General features: G+C 46.4%; 6 protein-coding genes across 6 annotated transcripts; 4 read left to right on the top strand and 2 right to left on the bottom strand.

Moving 5' to 3' along the window:
• Positions 1-108: 108 nt before the first annotated feature.
• Positions 109-701, top strand: F5147DRAFT_776771 (HSP20-like chaperone; the record flags this gene model as incomplete). Its single annotated transcript, XM_041441893.1, has 2 exons — positions 109-451; positions 502-701. 2 exons carry the CDS (start codon positions 109-111, stop codon positions 699-701), a joined length of 543 nt encoding a protein of 180 aa, XP_041289684.1.
• A 3,834-nt stretch (positions 702-4,535) lies between these two features.
• F5147DRAFT_709492 (uncharacterized protein) lies at positions 4,536-6,297 on the top strand. Its single transcript, XM_041438203.1, has 6 exons — positions 4,536-4,732; positions 4,788-5,208; positions 5,260-5,309; positions 5,369-5,453; positions 5,502-5,543; positions 5,593-6,297. The coding sequence occupies exons 2-6, from the start codon at positions 4,908-4,910 to the stop codon at positions 6,174-6,176; spliced, it is 1,062 nt and encodes a 353-aa protein (XP_041289683.1). The 5' UTR covers positions 4,536-4,732; positions 4,788-4,907; the 3' UTR covers positions 6,177-6,297.
• F5147DRAFT_317385 (Clavaminate synthase-like protein) lies at positions 6,288-7,922 on the top strand. The gene is made up of 9 exons (XM_041429194.1): positions 6,288-6,610; positions 6,665-6,866; positions 6,919-7,007; positions 7,064-7,115; positions 7,172-7,189; positions 7,243-7,409; positions 7,461-7,533; positions 7,584-7,589; positions 7,641-7,922. Exons 1-9 carry the CDS (start codon positions 6,352-6,354, stop codon positions 7,831-7,833), a joined length of 1,059 nt encoding a protein of 352 aa, XP_041289682.1. The 5' UTR covers positions 6,288-6,351; the 3' UTR covers positions 7,834-7,922.
• F5147DRAFT_317409 (uncharacterized protein) lies at positions 7,835-9,995 on the bottom strand. The gene is made up of 2 exons (XM_041429195.1): positions 9,879-9,995; positions 7,835-9,821 (listed from the first exon to the last, which is right to left on the bottom strand). Exon 2 carries the CDS (start codon positions 9,791-9,793, stop codon positions 8,012-8,014), a length of 1,782 nt encoding a protein of 593 aa, XP_041289681.1. The 5' UTR covers positions 9,794-9,821; positions 9,879-9,995; the 3' UTR covers positions 7,835-8,011.
• A 103-nt stretch (positions 9,996-10,098) lies between these two features.
• Positions 10,099-11,835, top strand: F5147DRAFT_709486 (uncharacterized protein). Its single transcript, XM_041438202.1, has 9 exons — positions 10,099-10,343; positions 10,399-10,494; positions 10,549-10,969; positions 11,022-11,059; positions 11,114-11,215; positions 11,265-11,321; positions 11,367-11,469; positions 11,524-11,583; positions 11,637-11,835. The coding sequence occupies exons 1-9, from the start codon at positions 10,104-10,106 to the stop codon at positions 11,759-11,761; spliced, it is 1,242 nt and encodes a 413-aa protein (XP_041289680.1). The 5' UTR covers positions 10,099-10,103; the 3' UTR covers positions 11,762-11,835.
• On the bottom strand, positions 11,778-12,497 carry F5147DRAFT_317323 (uncharacterized protein). Its single transcript, XM_041429193.1, has 3 exons — positions 12,293-12,497; positions 12,143-12,239; positions 11,778-12,088 (listed from the first exon to the last, which is right to left on the bottom strand). Exons 1-3 carry the CDS (start codon positions 12,371-12,373, stop codon positions 11,943-11,945), a joined length of 324 nt encoding a protein of 107 aa, XP_041289679.1. The 5' UTR covers positions 12,374-12,497; the 3' UTR covers positions 11,778-11,942.
• Between the last annotated feature and the right edge of the window lie 2,772 nt (positions 12,498-15,269).

Below are 15,269 nucleotides of genomic sequence, written 5' to 3'. Positions count from 1 at the left end.
TGGGGACCCCGGACACTCGTTCATATGTTTATGTGACCTATGACGCGTTTTGTGGCAAGTTCTTGTATATACGCCGCAGGAGGTGACTCGTTTTGTTTAAACACCATCATGTCTATCGCTCGACAACTTCTACACGAGATCCGCCCTTTCTTTCGGATGCTGGAGGAACCTTTTGGCAGGTCCGCTGTAGGATCCATGTACCAACAGCGGTCTCTTTTTGATGACCCCTTCTTCCCGTCTCCTGCTGCCATACGTCCTCCAGTTGATGTAACAGAGGAAGGGGACAACTACATCATAGAAGCTGACCTTCCTGGTGTTAAAAAGGAGAACGTTGATATCAGGGTAGGTGATGCTGGCCGTAGTGTCACCATCCAAGGCAAAACCTCCTCTCGCCAAACCAATGGAGAATCAGACACTACCGCTGAAACAACTGGCAAGAACTCAGCTGAAGGTTAGTGAAATTCCTTCACACACCAAACCATGATTGACGCATCCTCTCAGGAGCCGTGGCAAAGACTGAGACAGGCACGCAACTTGCGATGGAGCGCCGATATCCGGGTAGCGCGACCTTCATTCGCACCGTCTGGCTGCCTCGTCCCATTGACAGCTCCAAAGTGTCTGCAAAGCTCCAGGATGGCATCCTCACCATGATTGTCTCAAAGGCTGAGGATCAAGAGAGTATCAAGGTTCCCATCGAGTGATTTTTTACAACCATTGATTGGCATTAGTATGGCAGACGTTTATTCTCACCTGCACAATATTGGTATCTGGCGTTCCTACTCCCTATCTCACTTTTTCTTGCTTCCTAATGATCTACCTTCGTCACTCAGCCCACACGATTACCGTCTGGTATTAGTAGCGGTTCGCTTGGCTTCACCTTGGTGTTTGACTTGTATGTACTTGTACTTATAAGTTAAGGTTAGTCCTCACTCAGTCTAAGTACTGAACATGATGTTTGTTTCACTCGCTGAGTCCTGACTTGCTCTAGCCTTTATACGATGTAGTTTTGGCTTAATCCTGGCATTTTTTGTGTCGTTGTGCCTTCGGCACAAGAAGCAAAAGGCACTTCGTGCTAAAAAGGAGCTTCCTTGCCCGCGCCTAATAATCTTTGTCTTTTAGGCCTAATTAGCTAGTGCCTTATGTAACAATCTATTTTTGATGATTTTGACGAAAGTACGGGAACGACTGCCGCCGAGTCTAATCCCTCTTCTACGGTTTCAACCTTTAGCGCTTAGCAACCAAGGTCCAAGACATCGATATATCAGCGCTATCTCATATTGTTGTTCACTGTCTCATGCATTCAACTCCAACTTACGTGTCGCTCATGACTCTGGGATCACGATGAGGCAAATGTCTAGCCTATCCAATACTCTATTACTCCCTAATTTGTGCGTGGCGGAAGCTCACTATGCAGAGTCGATCAGGCGCACCTTGTTCGATGCTCTCCCATCTCTCGATTTGCATTAATTTCAAGATTGCTTGTACTATGTTTCCTCACACGCAACTGAAGAGATTGCCGGCGCGGTCAAAATGTTTCCTGAGGGACACGAGGTACGTATCTAGCCTATTCACACCCTATCGCCCACCAATTTACGCGTGCTAAAAGCTCGCTATGTAGGTCGAACGTGCGTACCCTGCTCTACGCTCTCTCATCCCTCGATTTACATCAACTTCAAGATTGCTATGCACCATTTTGTCCTCACACGTAACTGAAGGCATCGCTGGCTCGATCAAAATGATCCCTGGATGCCTGGTTCTCGGAAGTGGAGTTATGACGACAGATGAGCAACAAGCGGAATATTTTGTTCTTATGCACCCTCGAAATAGTAGTATCTCGTGTATCAAGATGACTTTTCTTAAGCAAAGAACGTTCTGGTACGTCACTACGCTACCATCGAATGGCGCAAGGAAAGATCCTCGTTGGTAATAACAGTTCGCAGGCTGGGCGCTGATGATTGGGCGCAAGGCTGTTTGTTCTTATCTGACGCTGGTGTAGTTTATTTTCGTCCCCTTACATCAACGTCTCATGGTCGCAAGTAATATATCTGGACAGCATAATAACAGGGTGACATGCCACACTATTGTTCTTGATCATCAGAGCATGGTGTGCACATCTGCTAGCTATATATAACCTTATTTCTAAAGGTACAATCTTGGCATACATCGCCTCACTGATGTGCCTTCATATATTTCGCACGTTTCAATAATTTGTGGTTTGCTTCGATCAAGGACTTCTGATCATGAAATTACTTCTTTGTTCTAACCGTTTCATCGACAACAGTTGATGCAATCAATCAAGATTCTCGCTCAAGGAATGGATATTCAGACTAACCACTATAAAAGCACTGGATGGTGATGTGTCCGTACTAACTTCATACGCCCCATCCAGATATGACTGTAGTATCAAATGATCCCGCTTGGTTGCCCTTGATCAGTAGTCTAAGTTCTTCCAGTCATTTTGCAGGTCCGTAGAGAGCAAGTAGGATGAAGATGGTGACGTCTCACAATCAGTGACTGATTTTGCAGTTGTATCTTCTACTATGGTGCTATATGATTGGGGTGAGCAAAACAATACTTTCCGATGGCATGATATATATTTATACAGCATACAAGTATTGACATTCAGACAAGAGGTAAGTTGCAGTTTCATCAGCGCAGCCATCTCACTAATAATGCATCAACAGTTCGAACTGGTCTGGGTAAGCAAGGTTCTACATCAGAAGCAAACTGGATAATGCAGTTGGCTTGGAGCAGATGCAACACTGGTCCTTCATGACCGTTCTTTATGTCTGTGTACGTTATGTTATCAACGCAGTCGAGATGTTGTGCTGAGTTGACTTCAACATATGCTAGGTGCGTTACATTGGAATACTATATTCCGTGTAAGTTAGCAAGGCTAACAAGTCGGCATTGTACTGTACTAATGAGCTATATCTCACAATCAGGATCATGATATTATGCACGTATCCCCAACTACACTGTTCGTTTCTTCTAACTGATGGCATGTAGGGCATATCCCACACTCGCTGACAGATACAGTGGGTATTCTGCACTGATGGCTACCATTCTCATTCAATTACTAACTGCACTCCCACACAGAAGTGAGTGACATTCTCAACAGCCTTATTATGTTGAGCATAACGACTGAAACAGCTGTAAGTTCATTTGAAGCATCGAGTCCATTAATGCACATCAGTGATTTTGGTTTCCAGGCCTTATTGTGTTCTTTATACGGGAGTGGACGCCTATCGTCGCCAATGCTATTCTGGGCGGTGAGCTCACATGTGGTACCTTGCTGAGACCGACCTGACTGAAATATTGTGCAAGTCATAATGATGATTCGGATACATGCAATGTATGGACGATCCAAAAAGATGCTCGTCTTTCTCATTCTTGTCTTGCTGGCTTCCACGATCGCCTCTGTCGTTATGATTGCAATAGCAAACATCAGTGTTTCAGTGGGTAAGCTTTAGTTATCAATGAAAACTTCAAGTACATGCGACTCATGGCAAAATCCCAGGCGAATCCGTCCTTCTTGGCTTCCATATATGTCTTTGCTCATATGATAACATAGACCAGGTGGATCTGAATTTCGAGAGTGTGATATCAACCGCTATATGGGAGATCCTCATCGCTGTCCTTGCATTCTGGGTTTTCTTAAAACACTTCCGTGAGCTGCGACAATCTCCGACAGGACCGAATCTCGGGGACTGTTTTATGATGTTGTCCAAAAGTCACGCGTTTTACTTTGTAGTGTGAGTTTGGTGATTTGGATGTTATTATCTCGTTTTGCTGAAGTTCCCCATGTGCTAGTTTTGCCGTTGTAGCTTGCTTCAACCTAGGCTCAACGTCTACAAATATCATAGTGCGCCAACCTACAACTAAGCATCTGTGTCTGTCCGCTCATCATCATTTCTACAGTTCGCATCGTCTGCAGGAAGTATTGTTTATATCGGTATTCTCCAAGTTGCCCAGGTGTTGCAGATGTTTGTGCTGGGACCGCGTCTGATTCTCAGCATTCGCAAATATTACGCCGAGCTTGTGGCCACGTCCGACGAGGGAATAGGCATGACGACCATTCGTTTCCAGGCTGGTGGCGATGTGTCAACTAGCAGAAATATTTAGCACGGCTATCCAAATGATCAACCCCGGTTATTAAGAGTCTCGTCGTGGTATTTATTTGGTGATTTGGAGGATTGAGTTAGGATGCTGTAGTACTATTAGAATTATCTGCCCAGTCATGAATGAAACGTCCCGTGATTTACATGAGGATATTATCTTTTGCACACACCCATGCACATATCATTTGTCAGTACAGACAAAGACAATAAACTTTGTGAAGATTAAAACGTTAACGTTCAAGTTTGAAAATTGGGGCATGTAGAAAGAATGAGTTGTGCTAGAATGCGAGAGCAGGAAGGCGGCCAAAGGCTGCTACTTGGGCAAGCGAGGCCATGTGACTCAGAGCCACGCGAGGTTGAGGCTGTGCCATCGTCCCCCTTCTATGCAAGAGAACTATACCTTTCAGTCAAACAATAAGGCGTAAGGGCAACGACGCAGGCCCCCATGACCCACTTCAACAACCTGAATGAAATTAAATCTTCGGACGAGTACCATGTCTGAGGACCCTAATTTCATGGAATCTACTCTTGTGCAGCACAACTTGTACCAGTGATTATCAAGCTTTCTGCGTGGTCGTTGAGGTAAATCGATCGGTGGTCGGGTGAGAGCGCTTGAGAAAGAAAATGTAAGTTATAGCCAAGCCTTGTAAGTTGTGTGACGCCCACATGTTGGACACATGCAAAGTGTTCTTCCTCCGCTCTGCACCCGAAGCGGTCACTGGCAGCTACAACAACACTGCGTGACCTGGGTCCACTCCGAACCAAATTTCACCAGGCCTCCCGGTGATGGCAGCATACTACGCCACTCCTTCAAGTTCCATAGTTGCCCACACCTCTGCCTTACAACCCTATGGGCAATGCTCTGAGCTGAGCGTTCCAAACCCAAACGTTAGCGTCTATGATTTACCAACGGACTCCGAAAATGAAGCAGAGGTGGATGAACTGGAGTCCGACACAGATCCCGAAGACGAGCTCGCCGCAAGCGCCTCCGCCAACCAGAAGAAGAGCGGACGACGGCTTGGGGAACGTGTCCCCGGGACAACTCTACTCCCCCCTTCCAGAGTAGAGAACATAGTTCAACCGGATAGTACGTTGAACAAAATATCTTAATCAGCGCTCGCGTTAAGTAACTTTTCAGCCAGCATTACGATGTCGAAGGAGGCGCTGTTCGTTTTGTCGGTTGCAACAGTGAGAGAACCTGTTTGGCGGTTTTGCAGTGCATCTGAACGTTGCATTTTCACTTTCAGGAGGAATTCATAAAACGAATGGCCCAAGCTGGCCACAGACAGGCGGCAGCAAAGCGTCGAGGGACTGTAAATTACTCAGATTTGGGTGAGTGAACGTGTCTTTTCTAACTTTTGACTACAACTGCCCCGTCAGCGTGTTCCACTCAACAATATCAAGAGTTCATGTTCTTGCAAGGTTTGTACGTCATTCGTCTGTCTCGTATCGTCTAACACAATTGTTCCAGACACCATACCTGAACCGATATCCTTAGCAGAGGCACTTGACAGACGGGCAATGAAGGAGAAGGAAGACTTGGAGGCCAATCCAGCGATGTCCACCACCCACCGACAGTCACCTCCTTTCATAACAGTATCTGCACCCCACTTAAATGGGAAGCCAAAAGCCAAGCCAAGACCGTCAGTCACTAATGGCAGAGAAACGTCAAGTGCAAGTGCAAACGGAAGCTCTAGGAGAGAGCATAGACGGAACGAGGATGGGATGGATGGTGTTGTGTCAAGAAGCCGGAGCACGAGAGTTGCGCATGAGGATCGTTATGCCGGACCAGAAGAGCACGCGTCAAGTGATGCGGGCAATGAAACAGGTGTACATCAGGCGGCTCCATCACCGAGGCATCCAACCTCAGGCCTCCAGGACACAGGACGGTCACCTCACGAGTTTGCACCCAACTGGCCTGGCCATTACACTGGCCCCGCAAGCGGCTTTCTGCAGGATGCACATGGAGGGTTTAGTCGAGGAATTGCTAGTCAGAATCCCGGGCGTACTATTTACTCACAGCAATCACGTCCAGAAAATGGATCGTATCAGTAGCATGTGCTGAATTGGCTAGTATATTTCTTCGACGCGAGTAGATTGTCCTACTTAGACTTATCCGCGTTACTGTAACCTTATCTTATCTTCAACGAACTATTTGGCACAGCCATTCACATTCGACCGTATCTTGACTTAAACCTTCTTTGAACCTTACCTCAAGGCTATCAGATCGATGACACACACTTTAGCAACCCTCCCAATCATCGACATCGCGCCTTACCTCGACACTGAGCGTGATCTGGCGAAATGCCAGTCCACATCAGACGCGCTACACAATGCCTGTGTCAAGTACGGGTTCTTCTATCTAGACATTTCACAATTCATAGATCCCTCAGAACCTGAGGAGTTGACCCGACTAGCCCGAGAGTTCTTCGAACTGCCACAAGAAGAGAAGGATAAGATTGGTCTGGAGCACCAGGATAATGCTAGAGGTATGTCACAGCTGAAGCGGTCTCCGAATCAAAAATCTTGAGCTTCTTATCTAGGATACCAAAGACTCAAGCAGAATGTGACCAACGGCAAGGCGGATAACCACGAAGGAATTGATTTGTACAAGCCTGTTGAGAAGCCAGACAAATCCAAACCACTGTGGGGGGAGAATCAATGGCCTGATGTCCCTGGATTCGAGCATAAATACGAGCAATGGATTGAGAAGATGAAGAAGCTTGGCCTCATTGTTATGGAAGCGTACGTTCTTGCTAAATCCATGGTATTTTCTTCCCTATATGCACTCTCATAGGATGTCTGTTGGACTCAAGATGACAACAGAAGAATGGCAGGAGTTGCGAGCTCAAGTAGATGATAGCTTCTGGGTAATGCGAATAATCGGTAAGCATCATTTGGCTGAAGTTCGTAAACATTGGCCCTGCTTAGCTATATGAAAGGCTATCCTCCACTTCCAACTGACGACGATGGTTTCTCCTGTGGAGCACACAAGTGAGATATTGTTGGCTTTCTGATATGTAGATATGCTGATGCACATGCATTGACAGAGACTATGGTTGCCTAACGTGAGCTACGAGTGAAAAGCTCAACAATCATGTCCCTGACGTCGATTCCTAAGCTTCCTATACGCCGATCCTACTAGAAGTGCTCTACAAGTGTTCTTGCGACAATCAGGCACGACAGCATCAGATTTGGACGGCCTGCCAGCAGAGCATGGTACAGAAGAAGGGTTGTGGATAAACGCAGATCCTGTTCCCAATTGTGTCGTTTGCAATATCGGCGAGAGTATGTTGCTGGTATTTCAAACGTCCTCACTAGCTAATGTAAATCACTCAGTGTGGGAGATCTGGACAAATGGATTGTACAAAAGCACGTTGCACAGAGTGGTTCACAGAGGATCAAATTATCGGTAGGTGTTGCGCAGCTCTTTGTTGAACTATTTCTGATTAATTTGTGTAGTGTCTCGTGCGAATCTGCCATTCTCTGCGATATATTCGTTTACTGATATACCGACAGAATACCGTTCTTCTTTGAGCCCAACTTCACCGCGAATATCGCCCCACTTCCAGCAGCTCTGCGTCTTGTGCCTTCTCAAGACAAAGAACCATCGAACGAAGGAAAGACCTACAAACCCGTTGTATATGGCGATTTTTTACTCAGGAAAGTTGATGCCAATTTTGCATTAGATGGTAAAGGGAAGTACGATTAGTGATGATCATTTTTGTAAGTGAGTATTGATACAAGTGTTTGTCTCGCCCTCGAATTTTATCACATCTTGTGAAGATCTGCACCTGTAAACTCTGAGATCTCCGTATGCAGCTGCTATAGCTATGTATGAATCGCCAGGATACTTAATTAAATTGCCGTGCTTGCCCGACGGAATCATTTTAGGAGGCGTATCCGTCACTGTAATCCTCGTAATCAATGAAATCATCATCATAATCTTCTGTATCAGTGAAGTATTCTTCATCGCTTTCGTATTCATCCCAGCTCACATCGGCCACCACCTCTCGCAACAACTGCACGTCGCGGGCAAATATACCCGAGGTTGAAATGATCGTAAGGTGCTCTAACCCTCGACCTTCGTTGACGCGATCCATGAGCACGTCAAGGAGGTCAGAAGGCCGCATCCAGCTGAAGACGGAGGAGCTGAACTCCAGGTCGTGAAGGACAAGATGGGATAGTGCTGGGGAGAAAATGGGTCCCTGCTGTGGGCGCCCGCTTATGGGCCGCGACACACTGTGCTTCCGTGAACGCAGGGATTTGAGAAGTTCTTCGAGAGCTTGATTTGGGCCTCGCAAGTACATGTATGCAAGATTACGAGCACCGCCACGGGTAAGAATATCAGCCCAGAAGCCATCCCAACAAGCGAAGAAAAAGTCGCAGTACATAGCCTCGATACTCCCAAGAGGAACGACCCTCCCCAAGTCGCTAAGGATTGTTCTCCTCATCTCAATGGGAAAGTCAAAGTCAAGAATGACAGGGCACTCCGCCGACAAATCCGCATCATGACAAGACATTTCCCTCGCCCACGAGGAAGGGTTTCGGACAGTGCTATAATGCAAACGAATGCAACTACTAGGGGAAGATAGTTGCATGGAACGAGGGACTTGTCGAAAGTCATTTGGAGTGTCTTTGAAACAACTTTCCAAGGCACGAGAGATGATAGGGAGGCTCAAATTCCATTCTTGGTTCGGATCTCCTGAGGATGCTCGGCATACTAGTCGAACTTCCGATGTTATCGATTCAATGCAAGTTAGCACGTTGGCCACTTCCGACATTTTTGCCGTCAAACGCAATTGTTTCAAGTGGAGGAGTTGAACATTCATGGTATGAGGTGTGCGGGGTAGCGACACCGTATGGGGGGAAAGAATCGGGAGAGCATCTTCTAGTGTAAGGGTATGCAGAGCAGGCATACGACGGAGCGCAGAGACCAACTCGTCTAAGGTCGGAAGGCGTTCCAGTGATACTTTTTTGATGTGAAGGACAGTGAGTCCTGTGAGGACGGAAGATGCCCATGACAGATCACAGTGCTTTATTTGGAGCTTGCAAAGGTTGGGTGCGGGGAAAGAAATCGGGATTACTATCCGTGGTGTTTGTTTATCCCCTACGTCTAAAGCAAGAGATTTTAGTCTGGGAGCGGAGCATGATGATAGCTTGTCAATAAATTCCATGATACAACGGTGCCCCGCAGTATCACCGTGCAAGAACTGAAGAGAGACCACTTGCAAACGCTCTATGTGCATCAACGCCTTTTGGATGGCGTCTATACGATATCGCCGACCGATTTTCAAGTTCAATGGAGCCATTTTGGACCTCGCGAGCATTTCATCAGTGGCTGTTGAGGAGTTGAGAAACGGGGTGGCCCATAGCTCGGCTATCCCGAGAGCAACCCCGCGCCAATGGCGACAAATGTGTCCGACAATGAGCCATGAAAGAATATCAGGGTTGTCAGGTTCATGAAGAAACTGCGTCTGCTGAGCATGATGAACGAAAATTGCGCTAAGGAGCTCTGGAGGGAGAGAGGATATGGGAGAGAGATTGTTGCGGCACGTCCGAAGAGCTCGCGTTCTCTCTTCAAGGGCAACAATTTCATCGTCAATCTCTATTTGAGCTCTCGAGGCTAGCACAGGACTGTCTGGAATTACTTTTGGACAGCAAAGCGTCATATTGCAGGCGAAAGGACTGGAATGGTGACTGGTCACCAGTTTTGAAATGTTAACCAAAATCTTCAAAGTTTCAACTGGCACGTACCACCACGTACTGATAGTGCTGAACCACCGGGTGGTTTATTGACTGTTTTTCTTTCTTGGGTCAAGGGCTCGGAGACGGCTGTGGGTAAGTGCCAATTTTGAATTATCCTAGGGTGACTCAGGCTCGAATGAATGAGACGCTCACATAATGAATTATATTTGGCCATCTACGCTCACATTAGTAAGCTCAATGAATGGCAGAGTCACGTGCAATCAGTGGATGTCAATGTATACTTTGACTCGATCATTCCATCTTCTGATTCCTCATCGATTGTCAACGCAATTAATCGCGCGACCCCGTCCATTGGCGCGAGAAATGTCTTACGAATCTTCTGTTTCCAAACTTCCTTCCTCACTGAAGGATCTTGTCGTGACTTCGCAAGTAGATGTCGGAAAGACTGAAGCCGACAAGGCTGAAGTAGCGCAGTGGATTGAGAAGCTTGCGGAAGAAAAGGTTGCTCTTCAAGTAAGCCGTATAAAGGAATTGACCTAAATTGCCTGATGAGCCAGTATTGTTGCAGGATCTTGAGACCCAACTTGTCCCTCGCACATATATTGTGAGCAACTATCTTACTGCAGCAGATGTTGCTCTATATGGAGCGCTGCACCCAATCTTTGTTCGTGACCATTACAGTATCTATTTTTTCCGAAACTTATGCCCATAATTCCAGACGCAGCTACAACCTGGTTACGACTATCCTGCAGTCACGCGTTACTTTGATCACATTCAAACGCGACCATCTGTACTGGCTGCTGCAAGTGCACTGTCTCCACCATTTTCTCTTGTTTCTTTTGACTTCTCGTCTGCCCCTCCAATTGAGAGGAAAGTGGATGCGCCGAAGAAGAAAGAGAAGGCTGCAGCTGTGGCTGAGCAGGCCGAACCGACACCTGTAGTGGTATCAAAAGAGGATAAATCACCCGAAGATAAACCCAAGGAAAAGAAAGAAAAGAAGAAGGATGCGGCCGCTGCGGAAAGCGGAGGCAAGAAAAAAGAGAAAGCTTCTGCTCCTGCTGGCGGCAAGGCTGTTGCTGAAGATGCCGGTGAACCTGTGCCTTCAATGATTGATATGCGGATCGGTCACATTGTTGACGGTGAGCTGGTCCCTGCTTTAGAATTTTAAATACTCATCAACAATTTTGACAGTAAAAAAGCACCCTGAGGCTGACAGTTTATATATCGAGGTAAGCTATTTCCCTATAGTAAAGATTGATTATAATGAATGTATGTTTCATCAGCAAATTGACCTCGGTGAGGAGATTGGTCCACGAACGGTTGTTTCTGGTCTCGTGAACTACATACCTATTGAAGAAATGCGGGATAAGTACTTGGTTTGCATCGTGAGTCGCCGTTATGACGACATGAACAGATGGTTGACCTTCCACCTAGTGCAACTTGAAACCCGCGAATATGCGTGGAGTGAAGAGCTTTGCGATGGTCCTAGCTGTAGGTTCATTGTATAATGGCGTATCTCTATCTGACATCGGACAGGCAACATCAAAAGATGGGAAGGACGGTGGCGTTGAGCTTATCCAACCTCCGCCAGGCTGCAAGCCAGGTGACCGGGTGTACTTTGAGGGCCCTGATTACGAAAGTGCGAAAATGTTCCTAGGTCTCCGCTCTGTGTGCTCAGACTGCTTTATTTCAGACGCCCAGCCATTGGCTCAAATGAACCCCAAGAAAAAGATATTTGAGACAATTCAACCAGGTGCGGACTACTTTTCTCCAGAATCTTGAATGTTAATAGATAGGGTGTCTTAGGATTCACGACGCTAGATACGAAGGAGGCAGCGTGGATCAACCCCGTAACCAAATCAGTTCACAGGATCCGTACCAAGGACGGTATTTGTGTTGCTCCGAACTTCGTTGGAGCATCGTTATCATAGATAACACAGGTGTAGAGACGTAGCCGAATGACCTCATGCAAGGTCTATCAAATATATTCTACATATTATAAGGACGGGGCGATTTCGAAATTGGTGTGACTGCCATGTGCGCACGACTTGAGCACCACTGACGCTATACAAACCGCGGGTGAAACAAGGAACAAACTGGAAACCACTGATATTATCCAGCGTGATTGAGGCTTGTCGCATGCTTCCACATAGCTTCCATCAATATTGTCCCAACGTTGACAGCGTATGCAACTAGCCAAAGCGCCGTGACGGCGCGGCAGATCATGCTTTGAGAAGCAAAGCCTGCTATCAACATCGCTGGGTGGAATGCATGAGAGACCAGAGAAAGCCTCAATTGATGGAACAACTCACCAAACATGAAACAATGCAGGGACAAAGTGACGAAGAATATAGGCGTGACTATCGACAACAGGTAGGACAAGACGAAGTAGCCACCTTGCTCGAGTTGCTGATCATATTTAGGTCAGCCGGGGCAATCAGTATGGCGAGAATAAGACATACTTCTCGAATCCAGTAGCGGTCAGCGTGCAGCCAATGCATCATGCTCGAGCCAGATGTCAACATTGCGATCATGGCGAGCATGAGCGATATAAAGAGCAGACAATAGGGAATGGGTGACGTGTAGTCAAAGTATGACACAGGAGAACCCGTGCTGACGAAAACACTGCTTATAGCGAGAAGGACACTCGCCTTTATGAGAGCATATCAACGTCGGCTTCAGTCTGCGACAGGCGCAGAGTTGGATAGCTTACCATGGTGATAGTGCAGGCCAGGATAGAGCATGACCTGTTCCTAACGGTTTCGAAGGCTTGCTCTGATTGCAGCGACTTTCAATGATCATCAATATCTGGGCGTCCGAGTGCCAAAAAACAGAGTACCCTCGTTAAGAGGGACGTGCGATGAAGGGCTTCAGGGAGGAATTGTTCCTCGGCAGATGCTGCGTCGTCAGCAGCCACATATGACTGGAAAGGTTGGCATAATTGAGCTATATGGCAAGGATTCTTAAGTTTTGGAAGCACACCTGAGTGGAATATAATGAGGCCATGGCGTGAAACAGACGAGTGAAGAGAGACCGATGCTCATACTGAGAACAGGGAGATGCTGTTATAAAGAAATGACAGATAATGCAGTGATGCGATTAACCTTATGTAATATTATCTGAGGACGTCGTTGCACAGGAAGTTAGTAGGACTGCATGGCTTCAAGCTTGGCTTCGGAGTGACATAACTTCCTTTTGCACCTGGATCCGTCATTTTTCTACTTGGAATTCCTGGCTTAGCTAATCAGATTACTTATCCCCCTTTACTTACTTTACTTGGGCCCTAGCGAGCAAGATCACGCCAACTGGACTCCATGAGTGTATGATTTGTCCATATGGGAACCCTTCACAGGTATGTAGCTATACTATCTCTAAATCCTTACCATAGTGTTATATATTGGACATGATTCACTGCTAACTATGATCCTTAATCGCCCCTTGGACCAGTACCAAGTGGCACTCCGACTGGGACCCCGAAAATCAACAGTCAGGTTCAACAATGGCGGTGACGCCAACGTCGTATCAAAGTTCCTTCCTCCTCTTTTCTTTCTCTTTCTATTCTTCTTCTCTCCTACCTTCAAATAAAAATACACTAGACACGAAAAACACAAAAACATAAGGAAAACACAAAGTACAATGCCGCCTAAAGCCAAAATAATACAAAAAACAGCTACCCAAGCAACTAGAGCATCATCCAGACTAGAAATGAATGAAATAATAGCAGCGGAAAGCGATGTAACAGATGCGGTAAGTGCTCGTACACATCTAGAACAAACGGCCATGGCCATCAGCGGCAAACCCTTCTCTATTGATAAGCTTTCAGACATCTTATTTCATATCACCCAAATGCCCGGAGTCACCTTACCAGTTCAGTTAGCGATTAGAGCAGTTGCATTCCTATTAGAAGACATGGCCGAAATGGAATCAGCGGACAAAATATCCAAGCTCGTTATTGCCGCAATCTCCCCCCATATTGCCAGATTCCAAGAAACATCAGAGAAGACACTAAATATGACTATGCAGCTAACAGAAACACACACCAAGATTATACATACAGCCTCGCAACTCGACAAAACCCAAGAAAAGATTTCGGAACTAACTACAAATATCAACACAGGAACAGCATCAGAAACGACAAACATAGACTCAAGACTCGAAAAGGTACAGGAAGCGATGTCTACACTAACAACACAGGTCAAAGAAGCAAACCAGGGCGGATATAAGACAGCCCTGATGAAAGGAATCGATGACACCAACCTGGACCCTCAAGCTGCAAAACGTGCATCAAGGAGCGCAATTAGAGCAAGGCAAGTACTCATTGACATCCCCAAAGACAGCAACCTAGCACCAGGAAAAATATTGCACGACCAACTAGTCGAGAAAGTCAAAGAAGCCCTCAAAGCCATCACTAAAGAAAACTCTCCCGACCTCGACTTCCGCGCAATAACTCAATTCCGAAACAGAGGAACAATGATTGAATTTCAATCCAACCAGGCGGCCGAATACCTCAAAAACAAAAACCACAAAGAAACATTCATCCAAGCTCTAGACCCCAATGCAAGCGTGAAAGAACGATCATACCCGGTAGTTGTTCAATTTATCCCAATAACATTTAACCCCAGCAGCGCAGAACAACTATGAGACCTAGAGAACGAAAACAGATGGAAGGAGGACTCGATCATCTCGGCACGCTGGATAAAACCTCCTGCCAAGAGAACACCAACTCAACGAGTAGCTCACCTAATCATCATCCTGAACGACCCGAAGATAGCTAACGAAGGTATAAGAGACGGCATTACACTAAACAAAAACAAACTACAGATCAAAAAGAACAAACGAGAACCAATACGTTGTGCGAAATGCCAACACTATGGACACATCACCAAGGAATGCCTCTCCCACAAGGATACATGCGCTAACTGTGCTGAAGAACACAGAACGACAGAATGCAACAACTGAGACCAAACCAGCTGCATCTCATGTGAATCGAACGACCACTCCAGTTGGGACAGAAACTGCCCGGAATTCGAAAGACGATGCAACCTACTAGACGCCAAGGATCAAGACAACACTATACCATACTTCCCAACCGACGAATCTTGGACTCAAGCATCAGCACCACCCAAAGTGACACCATACATCAGGACAACCCCTCCTCCCCAATCGCAACAAGAACAAGAAACCTACCCTCACACGCAAGGAACCCTGGACCGACACTTCAACCAACGCGGAACAAGATCATCAAGAGGAGTGTATCACCTCCCTCGAAATGCAGGAATGTCAGCCAGAAGATCCCCCAACCATCGATCACCAATGCCAGATGCCTACCTCTCCCAACATCAATATGCATAATACACCGGACGAGCAAACTGTAAGATTACGAATATGGCAAGAAAACTTAAACAAATCAAGCACAGCGCAACACTGTATACTGAGCAG

This window comes from Suillus discolor (assembly GCF_016758755.1).
Source record: "Suillus discolor strain FC423 chromosome Unknown F5147scaffold_52, whole genome shotgun sequence".
NCBI lineage: Eukaryota > Fungi > Basidiomycota > Agaricomycetes > Boletales > Suillaceae > Suillus > Suillus discolor.
The sequence above is the reverse complement of the archived record's forward strand: the minus strand, read 5'-3'. Positions and strand labels throughout refer to the sequence as shown.

Coding starts and splice junctions, on each gene's coding strand:
- F5147DRAFT_709492 (XM_041438203.1), top strand. CDS start 4,908: ATGGCAGCATACTACGCCACTCCTTCAAGTTCCATAGTTGCCCACACC. Junction 5,209..5,259: donor GAACATAGTTCAACCGGATA/GTACGTTGAACA, acceptor GTAACTTTTCAG/CCAGCATTACGATGTCGAAG. Junction 5,310..5,368: donor TCGTTTTGTCGGTTGCAACA/GTGAGAGAACCT, acceptor TTTCACTTTCAG/GAGGAATTCATAAAACGAAT.
- F5147DRAFT_317385 (XM_041429194.1), top strand. CDS start 6,352: ATGACACACACTTTAGCAACCCTCCCAATCATCGACATCGCGCCTTAC. Junction 6,611..6,664: donor GCACCAGGATAATGCTAGAG/GTATGTCACAGC, acceptor CTTCTTATCTAG/GATACCAAAGACTCAAGCAG. Junction 7,410..7,460: donor CGTTTGCAATATCGGCGAGA/GTATGTTGCTGG, acceptor TAAATCACTCAG/TGTGGGAGATCTGGACAAAT.
- F5147DRAFT_317409 (XM_041429195.1), bottom strand. CDS start 9,793: ATGACGCTTTGCTGTCCAAAAGTAATTCCAGACAGTCCTGTGCTAGCC.
- F5147DRAFT_709486 (XM_041438202.1), top strand. CDS start 10,104: ATGTATACTTTGACTCGATCATTCCATCTTCTGATTCCTCATCGATTG. Junction 10,970..11,021: donor GATCGGTCACATTGTTGACG/GTGAGCTGGTCC, acceptor CAATTTTGACAG/TAAAAAAGCACCCTGAGGCT. Junction 11,322..11,366: donor GCTTTGCGATGGTCCTAGCT/GTAGGTTCATTG, acceptor GACATCGGACAG/GCAACATCAAAAGATGGGAA.
- F5147DRAFT_317323 (XM_041429193.1), bottom strand. CDS start 12,373: ATGCTCGCCATGATCGCAATGTTGACATCTGGCTCGAGCATGATGCAT. Junction 12,240..12,292: donor ACCGCTACTGGATTCGAGAA/GTATGTCTTATT, acceptor AAATATGATCAG/CAACTCGAGCAAGGTGGCTA. Junction 12,089..12,142: donor CCTGCATTGTTTCATGTTTG/GTGAGTTGTTCC, acceptor CATTCCACCCAG/CGATGTTGATAGCAGGCTTT.